At 37.1% G+C, this 10680-nt stretch overlaps 3 protein-coding genes across 3 annotated transcripts; 1 reads left to right on the top strand and 2 right to left on the bottom strand.

Annotated features, from left to right (window-relative positions):
- Positions 1-349: 349 nt before the first annotated feature.
- On the bottom strand, positions 350-803 carry LOC111889882 (uncharacterized). Its single transcript, XM_023886037.2, has one exon. It carries the CDS (start codon positions 710-712, stop codon positions 503-505), a length of 210 nt encoding a protein of 69 aa, XP_023741805.1. The 5' UTR covers positions 713-803; the 3' UTR covers positions 350-502.
- Positions 804-2425: 1622 nt separating this feature from the next.
- LOC111889855 (uncharacterized mitochondrial protein AtMg00810-like) lies at positions 2426-3490 on the bottom strand. Its single transcript, XM_023886013.1, has 2 exons — positions 3397-3490; positions 2426-2859 (listed from the first exon to the last, which is right to left on the bottom strand). Exons 1-2 carry the CDS (start codon positions 3488-3490, stop codon positions 2426-2428), a joined length of 528 nt encoding a protein of 175 aa, XP_023741781.1.
- On the top strand, positions 3317-6006 carry LOC128133184 (uncharacterized). Its single transcript, XM_052770137.1, has 3 exons — positions 3317-4057; positions 5066-5154; positions 5776-6006. The coding sequence occupies exons 1-3, from the start codon at positions 3577-3579 to the stop codon at positions 5887-5889; spliced, it is 684 nt and encodes a 227-aa protein (XP_052626097.1). The 5' UTR covers positions 3317-3576; the 3' UTR covers positions 5890-6006.
- Positions 6007-10680: the final 4674 nt, after the last annotated feature.

Here is a 10680-nt window from a genome sequence, read left to right as displayed (position 1 = left end):
TTTATTTAAAAAAGTTGAATATAAAATAATAAGGATCAAGTTTTTCAATATATCTACCGTAATAAATGAAAACTAATTTTTTTGTTTATAATTGGATTCCATAACATTTTTTGTTTTGAAAAAGTTATTGTATAAGTGAAAATTATGATGTGTAAACATTTAATTATGGAAGAATTGATTATTGCCCCAATTTGTAGTTGTACGTTTTTTTTTGGTATGGTTATTGAAATTTAATTTAATGATTCTACATAACATAAATAAACTCGCATAAAATATGGAATTTACTTTTAAATTTAAGAAAATTGAAAGCACAAGAAAAACATTTATCAAACTAAATGAGAACATGACATTTGGCAAAAACATTTTCATTTATTAGGATAGATATACAATTATTCAAAAGTAAAAAAGTACAGGTCCACTCAACCTTAAAAAAAATGTACAACAAACAAGTCCACGTACCATAAAAAAGAAAGTAGGCAAAACGATCGATGAGTTTAGAGCTTTAGCCAAGATAAAGATGAACTTGGATGGCAAAGGTGAAAAGACAAATGATAGAAAAGTAGAGAATGGTGTGAACGAGTATGGCGACACCACTTGTCTGAAAACAGCAAAACTCAACACAACGACCACGTCCCGGCAACTGAAACAACAATCCCGGCGATAACAATGCAAACAACAAAACCGATACAAAAACCGGGCCCCAATCTGCCATCTGATATCTGATCTGATCGATCAAACACACAGCTATAAATAATACGCTAATAGAGTGATAGTTGAGATAAGATTGAGAGCGTATTATCAGTTATGGAGGAGATTTATACATGCATTAAGTGGGAGGGAAACTTGGTTGTGAAGGAAAAAACACAAAAAACAAAGCTTAGTGGATGAAATCACTCGCTGAGTCACTAACAATTGCTTTTTTATATAAAGATATTTATAAAACACGCGTAAAAAAATATATATATACATATATAAACTTTAATAAATGATAATAAACAAATACACGAAAATGTAAACAACTAGGAGTTGTAGCCCATGCATTGTTGTGAAAATCTTGTGTGTGTGCAAAAAGGTAAAAGATAATTATAAAGTATTATTAGTATTTTCATTTGGTGTGAAAATGCTTCTAAATTTCAATTAAATACTATCTAAATGCTAAATATCGTGTCAAAAAATATATTAATAGAAAACCAAAGTCGAGAAAATTCTGTAAGAAAAAAATTGAGAACATATTTGAGAAAAAAAAAAAAGACCAAAATTGCAAAAGAAATGGAGGAAATTTACATGTGTTTACAATTACTATGGATAAAAACAAATGTGTAAAAAATGAAAAAAAGAAATAGCCTAATTGTTCAATGATTTAAACAAAAATATAAAAGTTAAATACATAAAAAAAAACTTTATAAAAATAATTGTTCAAAAAAAACTAACTTAAAAAAAAACAACAAGTTGATAAAAAAAAACAAAGTTATAAAAAAATATTTTATGTGATAAACAATTACTTTTAAGAATTAATTTATAAGAATGGAGGTATCTTAAACAAACATACGTAAAATGTAGAGAAAAAAATATTTATAAAAGAACAATTTCTTAAAAAATTGTGAAGAAGATTTCATGTTGAACAACGTAGTAAAAAGCTAATTTTCCAAAAAAAAAAAAAAAAAAAAAAACAAATAAAAAAACAACCTTTTACAAAAATATATGAAAAGAAAGTTGTAAAAACTAAGGAATAATTGTAAACTTTTTCTCAACTTCTAGAAATTGATGGTATCCATCTATATTTCCTTATTATTCGATGAATGTCTAAAAACCAGTAAATAAATAAATAGTTAGAGCAAAAGATAACGGACTAATCTAAATACAAGGGATAAACATAGAATTTAAAATTGGGATCAAACATTATGTAATACTCCCTTTCAAGATGAAGTATGTAAATTGATAATGCTCATCTTGCCAAGTAAGAACTGAAATTGAGTCGTGCCGAGTTCTTTGGTTAACAAATCCGCAACTTGCATTTTGCTGTCAATCTGCATTAGTAAAAATTCTTTATAAGCAACTCTTTCACGAACAAAAAAAATCAATTTCAACGTGTTTTATTCACTCATGGAAAACGGGATTGTTTGCAATGTGTCATGCTGCTTGATTGTCACATTATAGAACAATAGGATCATTAATATAAACTCGTAAATCCTTGAGTAGCCATCTAACCCATAGAATTTCACTGACTGCAGATGTCATCGCATGCGGAAGAACGTGAAACGACTGACTACTTCTTCGTTTTCCATGAAATGGGAGCACCTCCAACTCTCCAAGCATAAGTAGATATCTCGTTCGTGACCCTCTAGTGTATGGACACCCAAGCCAATCAGAAACACAAAAGGTAGTTAAATCCAACTCACCAGCCTTCGGTAAAAGTATTCCTTGTTCAATATGTCCCCTTTAAATATCGTAACACCCGATTTAACGCATCCATATGATTCCATCTTGGATCTGAATCGAATTCACTTAATGCGTTAATTGCATAAGTTACATCAGTTCTTGTAGCTTGGAGATATAACAATCTCCCAATAAGTCTACGATATTGATTAGCATCAACTTGTTCTTCCTTCACTCCTCGATCCAGTTTTAGGTTTTGCTTAATAGGAAACAGACTAGGTTTACAACCCAGCATCCCACTATCTTTGAGGATATCTAGTACATATTTTCTTTGACTAAAGACTATTCTTCCTTGGATTTTTGCAACCTCTATACCAACGAAGTATTTTAGTTGTCCCAAGTCTTTTATACTGAAAGCCCCATCAAGTTGTTTCTTAATTTGTTGAATTCGTTCAAGATCGTTTCCCACCACTATAACATCATCTACATAAACCAGTATTGTAAAGCCCCGTTTATTTATTAAATAAATAAATTAATTAATGGACGAATGGTAGCCTAAAATAAATAAATATTTATATGCGGGGTGTTGGGTTCGAGGAATAATTGCCATATTTTTAGAAGTTGGGGGATAAAAACGTGAGTTTGGGACTCATTTTATAATATTTATGAAGACAGGGGCTTCGTGGTAATTATTTGAACTTAATTTAAAAGGAAATGAGGTGGAAGGGTTGATTATGTCATAATTAAGATATTAAGGGTTGCTTGGTAAATTATGGGGACTTAATTTGAAGATATTTTGGAGGCTTAGGGACTGTTTGGTAATTGCCGGACCTAATATGAGAGGAATTATAGAGGTCAGGGTTTATTAGGTAATTATTGGAGTGAAATTGAAATTATTTCTAGATGGAGGGGTCGTTTATGCCATTATGGAAGAAAGTTTATAAGGGTGTTGAGCATAAAAGCGTTCCATAACCCCAAACCCTAACCTCATTGTTCAGCCGCCATCTCCGGATCTTCTACTGCCGTCACCGCCTTGTGACTCCCCAGTCGCCGCTCCCCCTTCTCCTAGTTTTTCCGATCCAGTCAAGACGCCGCCTGCTGCCGGTGACACCATGAGCGGCTTAGAGGACCCCCGAAAACCCAAGAGGACCGACGAACTCTACTTCCAGCGAAACCATCCATCGGTGCTGCTCACAATCGATGGCCGCCGCTGCTTTGCCATGCAAACGCCGCTATCCCCGGCAGTCGACATCAATGCTGTTGTTGTTCCGTTGCAAGCGACAAGGAGCAATGGTTGTTGTCCCGGTGTTTCTTCGCTGCGATTCCGACGCCTACTCCAGCCGCCGCCTCCTTTCCGACTTCCACCTTCTTTCACAGTTGTATTACCCATCGCCGGCGGCCAAGGTTGTTGATGCTGCCGCTACGCCATCCGTTTCTGCCGCCTCCTCGTGTCGCCACCGCAACCAAGAGGGTGGTTGGGTTCTTTTTGCAATTAGAGCTCGTGTAGGTGGTTGTATTTCCGCTGTTGGTGTGCTCCCGGTCGTGTGTGTGCTGTGTGTGGTTTATCTTGGCCGGAAATGGAAAAGAATGCCCACCATGGCCGCCGGCCATGGTGGCTGCCACCTTCTGCCACCACAGGCCACCATAAGGTGGTTGTGTGTGCTTATTTTGTTTAGTGTAGGTATTATTTTGAGCTTCAACATTGTAAAGTGTAAGTTACAGCTTGGAATAATAAAAGAAATTGAAAACCACCACCTTAGCGTGGTGGCTGTCGCCTCCTGCCGCCACCGGCCGCCGTGTCGGGTGGCGGTGCGTTTTGCCTATTGTGATTGATTCGTTTAGGGTGCTAGAAACCCTAATGGGCCCAAAGAAGCCCTAATGGGCTTAGTGAAACCCTAATGGGCTCAAAGGGGCTTAGTGAAACCCTAATGGGCTCAAAGGAGCTCTAATGGGCCTAATGAAGCTTAATGGACTCTAATAGACCTAATAAAACCCTAATGGGCTTAATAATATTTTAGTGGGCTTAATAGACCCAATAAAGCCCTAATTGACATAAAAGGCCAACAAGTTAATAAATGGGTTAGTCTTTGGGTTGGAAAACACTAATGCCAATTAAACCCTAATTTTGAGAATTAATCGGGACACACAAGAATTATTTAATAACTTGAGATATTAAATAATAGACTTTGTCAAAGATTAATCTAAGCGATAATGGACTTAATGGATTAAGTCTTTAATTGGTTAAGTAGGAAACTTAACCCTAATCATCATTTTATGTGAAACCCTAATTTCACTTGGGTTTATTTTTTGGGCCTTTCTATTGGGCCTCGATATCTGGGCTATTAAATGGACTATCCAAGATCAAGCAAATGGTCTAGAGTAATTTAATGGGCCTAGGGTAAGGCACATGTAAGGGACTTGGGCCCAATTTGGAAAATTGGGCCATAGATTGGGCCTTAATGATTATATGATGTTGGGCCTTAGAATGAAACCATGTATAGGCCTAGGCCTAATTTGGAAAATAGGGCCATGTGTTGAGCTTTGATTCCTAGTTGACTTTGGGCCTACGGATTGGGCCTTGGGCTTGAATAAGCCAAGCTAGGGGTAATGTAGTAATTACCCAAAGAATGTACTTATGGTTATGTATTGGGACCCAATTATTAATTGGGTGTTATTTTGGTGTTGACAGTTCGGGAATTTGTTAGCCAGCAGCTGGGGTCAAGTCTGCGGGACTTCAGCACGTGTGGGATTGTGTTTTCAGGACTTCAGCAGTGTGAGGTGAGTTACCTTCCAATAGCGGTGGGTCTACGGCCATAATGCCGGCCCACCAATAGGGGTTGTATGTTAGATGATTGTCTTTGTGATATCATCTAGTTTTGCTACTACCTGATATGTTATATGTTGGCATGATATGTTATATGTGATAGTAGTAGAGTTTGGTTGTTAGGACCGAAGGGTAGTTTGGACAACCCAGGTATGTCTGATAGTATGTTTTTGTTATGATATATGTGATAGTAGCTGAGTGTGGGCGAGGCCCGTATCTTAGAGATGGTGGAGTGTGGGCGAGGCTTGTATCTCCCAGCTAGCGGAGTGTGGGCGAGGCCTGTATCTCCATGAGTGTGGGCGAGGCCCGTATCTCCTAGTTGTTCAATATATGATTGTATATACTTGTATGTTAGGGTTTAGTAGATGAGTGTGGGCGAGGCCCATATCTCAGAGATAGTGGAGTGTGGGCGAGGCCCGTATCTCCCAGCTAGCGGAGTGTGGGCAAGGCCCGTATCTCCATGAGTGTGGGCGAGGCCCGTATCTCCTAGTTGTTCATTATATGATTGTATGGTATGTGGTATGATGGGAGAACTCACTAAGCTTTGTGCTTACGGTTTACAATTTTGGTTTCAGGTACTCGTTTTCAAAGGAAGGAGTCGGCTTGATCGCAGCGCATCACACTATGTTTTCCACACAAGAGATCTTTGGGATTACACTCTGATATGGTTTTACGATAAAATGCTTTGATTATTGACACTTTGGTTTTGACATGAGATATGAATATGAATGTTTTATTACTGATGGTTTTATATAATAATGTATTTAAAAATGAAATTTTTGGCCTTGAATTTTGGGATGTTACAAGTATGGCCACATAAACACCAGTCTTATCCCATAAAAACAAAGAATGGTCAGCCTTTGACTACCGAAAACCCATATCTAAAAGAAACATTGCGAGTTTGTGTTACCAATTTCGCAAGGCTTGTTTTAGTCCATAAAGATACTTTTGAAGACGACATACATGAGTTTCGGTTTTCTTAGAGAACCCCTATGGAATCTTCATATATATTTCCTTTTCCAAGTCTCTGTGTAAGACTTCATTGTTCATGTCAAGTTGATGAACAAACCAATTCTTTTAGCTACAATTGCCAATAGAGTGTGTACTCTAACGAGCTTTGCGGCAAGGGAAAACGTATCATGATAATCTATTCCTTCCATTTGGGTAAACCCTTTTGCAACTAACCGCAATTTGTATCGTTCCACCTTTTCATTTGGTTTATATTTTATTTTATAAACTCATTTTGAATCAATAGCCCGTTTCCCTTCAGGAAATGTTGTCAACTTCCTTGTTCCATTTTCTTCTAGTGCTTTGATCTCCTTTTCCAGAGCTTCACACCATCGCTCATCCTGAGAAGCTTGAGAAAAGGTGGTTGGATCATTGTTGGAAGAAATGGACGCAAGATAAGCTTTATGATTTGTAGAAAAACTTTTATAAGAAACAAAATTAGAGATAATATGTATCGTCGAGGTTTCTTGATCGGAGACGGGTTGTTCATGACTAAACGATGGGGGAGTTTTATAAAATAATCCTTGAATCTCTGTAGTTATGACCATGCTTGAGTGCTTCTGATCCTGCCTTCAAATTCTTCACGTTAGTGAAAAGTATTACTTTCACTGCCTTGATTTATTTCTCTGTTTGGGTTGGACTCGTTGGTTGGGCTTGTTTTGATATCTTGTCTAATTGATGGTGGGGCTGTCCTGACTGCCATCTTCATATTCTTGGACCATTGGCCCATCATAGTGATCATCATCGATGTTAGGCTCAGTTTCTATAGGTTCATTATATGGTAACCTTTTTTCCCATGTGTCATATTGAAAATTGAAGAGCTCATCACCTTCATCGGGCCCATCTGCTTGAATCCCCTTCAAAGGAAAGACGTTTTAACATAATAATACATCCCTACATACTATTATTTTCTTTGCCTCAATATCATCAATTTTATATCCTTTTGTACCTTGAGAATATCCCAAAAACACACTTGGTTTTCCTTTTAGTTCAAACTTATCTCCCTTCGTATTTGTATTTTTAAAATACGAAACACAACCAAAGATTTTCATATGATCATATTGAGGCTTCGTGTTCCAAATGAGTTCATAAGGGGTTTTATTTTTGAAGATTTTAGAAGGAAGTTGATTAATTATATATGCAGTTGTGAGAATACATTCACCCCAAAATCTTTTGGGAATGTTTGCTTGAAAACGAGTTGCCCGAGCCTTTTCTAGCAAATAATGGTGTTTCCTTTCGACAACACTGTTTTATTGTAGGGTATGTGGGCAAGTTGTTTCCAATATAATTCCTTCTTTATTGTAAAAATCATGCATCAAGTTAGATGTGAATTTACTAACATTATAACACCTAATCCTCTTAATTTTTTTCTCAAATTGAACCTTTACCATTTTATGAAAATCGATAAGGCATTTACTGGCATCATTTTTGTGTTTAATAAGAAAAACCGACACAGCTCTACTATAATCATCAACTATGGTGAGAAAATAATTTGCATTGGTGTAGGATAGTACTCGATATCCACCCCAAATGCCACAACGAATTAATTCAAAAACATCCTTGGATTTGATAGTACTAATAGGAGAAGGTGTTCTAACAAGTTTAGCCTTATCACAAGAGTCACAAGTTTCATTATTAAAACTAACTGGATGGTTTTTAAGAAAATCGACTTTGGAGAGCTTTACCATTGAGGCATGATCTAACCTTCTGTGCCAAGTATCTATCATATTTGTCATGGCTTTCTTTTCTTCAATCATCCCCATTCGGTAAAGCCCCCATCGGCATATACCCGCTTCAATCAGGTTTCTTATATGTAGCCCCTACAGGACACTATTGTCGGGAAAGAAAGTTCCATCACACTGTAAATCATTGGTTATGCGACTAACTGACAAAAGGTTGCATTCAAAATCTGGAATACATAATACCCCTGTGAGTTTTACTCCTCCTAGGAGAGGACAATCTCATTTTCCCTCTACGGGAATGGAGTCACCATTAGGTATAACAACAGGTTCTTCAAAAGGAGTTCTTTTCTTGTATTCAAGTAAATTAGTAAGAAAGGTTATGTGCTCAGTACAACCGGAATCGACGATCCAATCACTTTCATTTTTCCTTTCTGTCATGTTTGCATTATGTGTCACCCCTTCATTGTTGTTGGTGGGAATGAAGTGTTTCACAAGGATTTGGTATTGCTCTTTCGTGAGTTCGAGTATTGGACTAGCTTCCAGTTCTGTGCAAGCTGTTGTCGTTTTACCCTTCACCCCTTTCTTCCCAGGCCATCAATCCGGGTACCCAATGAGTTTAAAGCACCCTTCTCATTTATCCCCCCTCTTTCCGCAAAAGGTGCACTGCTCGTTTTCTTTCTTCTCTTTATTTTCTTTGTTTGGTTTCTGAAAATTCTTTTCTCTTGAAGGGTTGAAACTTTCATTTCTTCCTTGAGAGGTCCTAAATGTTGTGGGCTCTGAAGAGGTTTTTTTTCATTATAAATCGATCTTTGCCTCTCATCTTCAGCGACCAAGTGATATAATGTTCCCAGAGAGGGAGTTGGTTTCATTGCTAAAATTTAAGTATTGATCACCATAAACTCTACATCTAGTCCCATGAGGAATTGATATAGACGCTCCTTTTCTTGATACTTTCTCATTCTCATCCCGATCTCAAACGAACATTTGCTGCATGAGCATTTTGGAAAGGGTAGAATATATGAGAGTTCATCCCATAGTGTTCGAAGATTGGTGTAATACGTGGAAACAGAAGCGTCATACTTTCATATAGCAGCTATTTTCTGCTTTAACTCATAAGCTCTAGGTGAGCTTTCATTTCCAAATCTCTCACGTAGGTCTGACCACATCTGTGTCGTTGTGTTCGCATATTTCACGTTGTCACGGGTGTTCTTCTCTATTACGGTGGTGAGCTACACCTTCACCATGGTGTCACATCTCATCCATGGCATATATTTTGAGGACCCCTTTTCTAGTTTCTAAATTGTTCCATCAACAAGCTCAAATGTGTTTTAAGAAAAAAGGAAATTTTACATCTCTTGAGACCAATCGGTATAGTTAGCGTCTGAAAGTACATCATTGACATGGAGCTGCTTGGGAATGTCGGATGGATGAAGATAATATGGTGAATCATGATTGATCCCACTGGAACCCTCTCCAATCTTGGCTTTGTCTTTTGGATCTCCGCATGTCATTGTTTAGGTTTGACGAAAGGGTATGTCTGATTAGGGTTCTAAAACCCGCTCTGATACCATCTAATTAATGGTATCGATCTATATTTTATTATTATTCAATGAAAGTCTGAAAACCAATAAATAGTTACAGCAAAAGATAATTGACTAATCTAAACACAAGGGATAAACATAGAATTTAAAATCGGGATCAATCATTATCTAATAAAACCAAATTATTATATATAATAAAAAAACTAACTTGGTATCAATAGTATATCTTTTGGGTTTTAGATTTTGGCCACAATAATTTTAGGCTTTCGACGTTGGCCATAATATGCTCATATGTTGGCACATTATAGAAACTAAGCTGAGCAAATTACACGAATCGTCCCTCATGTAGGTGTCAAAATCCACGTTCAGTCTCTATTTTCAAATTAACTTGGACCGTCCATCGATAGTTTAAAACTTACACGCTTCATCCCTGAAACAAGATTTTTTAGCGAACATAGTCTGTTCCATATTTGAAATTGTAACGTCCGTATATCCGGGCTAGTCAATTTAGAGACAATAAGCATCAAAAATGAGTTTTGATGAAAGATTATTTAGAAGGAATAATCTTAACCAAGTGGTAGTACATATGTTACAAGGGTTCCATATATATAAAGAACACCGAAATCCGAGTTATAACGAAGAAGTTATGGCCCGCCGAAGTTTTACGGCAAAACCGGCACGGCACCGGGAGACGTAAATAGTGAATTTATGATAGAGTACTTTTTAGCCTTAGTGATCTAAACAAAATTTGTAGTATACGTTAAACCGAGAACATACAAAATAAGAACGCCCAAATCTTACTTCGTATGAGGAACTTATGAATTTTCTAAGATTTGGCACAACAATGCATGGCCCGAAACTCGAATTTTAGTTCGAGTGGATTTTGGCCTACACGACCTAAATGAGAGTTGAATATCTCTTTAATAGGAACTCAACGATAAAAAAACAGAAGAAAACAGAGTCCGTATGAAGGAGTTACGAATTCTTCACGGTCATTTAACAGTCTAATCTCCTCCTACTGTTAAATGTAATATCGGTCGAGTGTTAGCCGAAGGAGTCAAAATGAAAGTTGTATATCTTATTTTTACCTACGCGCGGATATAAAGAACGTCGAAAATGGAGCTCGTATGCGAAAGTTGAGAATTTTTGAAAATCGGTTGATTTCCACCCTATATGCGATGCCACATGTCAGCACTAGGCTCAGACTTGGAGCCCAAGTTGGCTCACGACGTGAGCATCATAAAACTCA

This window comes from Lactuca sativa, chromosome 4 (genome assembly GCF_002870075.4).
Source record: "Lactuca sativa cultivar Salinas chromosome 4, Lsat_Salinas_v11, whole genome shotgun sequence".
Classification (NCBI taxonomy): Eukaryota; Viridiplantae; Streptophyta; class Magnoliopsida; order Asterales; family Asteraceae; genus Lactuca; species Lactuca sativa.
Note: the sequence above shows the minus strand (reverse complement) of the source record. Positions and strands in the feature narration are given on the sequence as shown.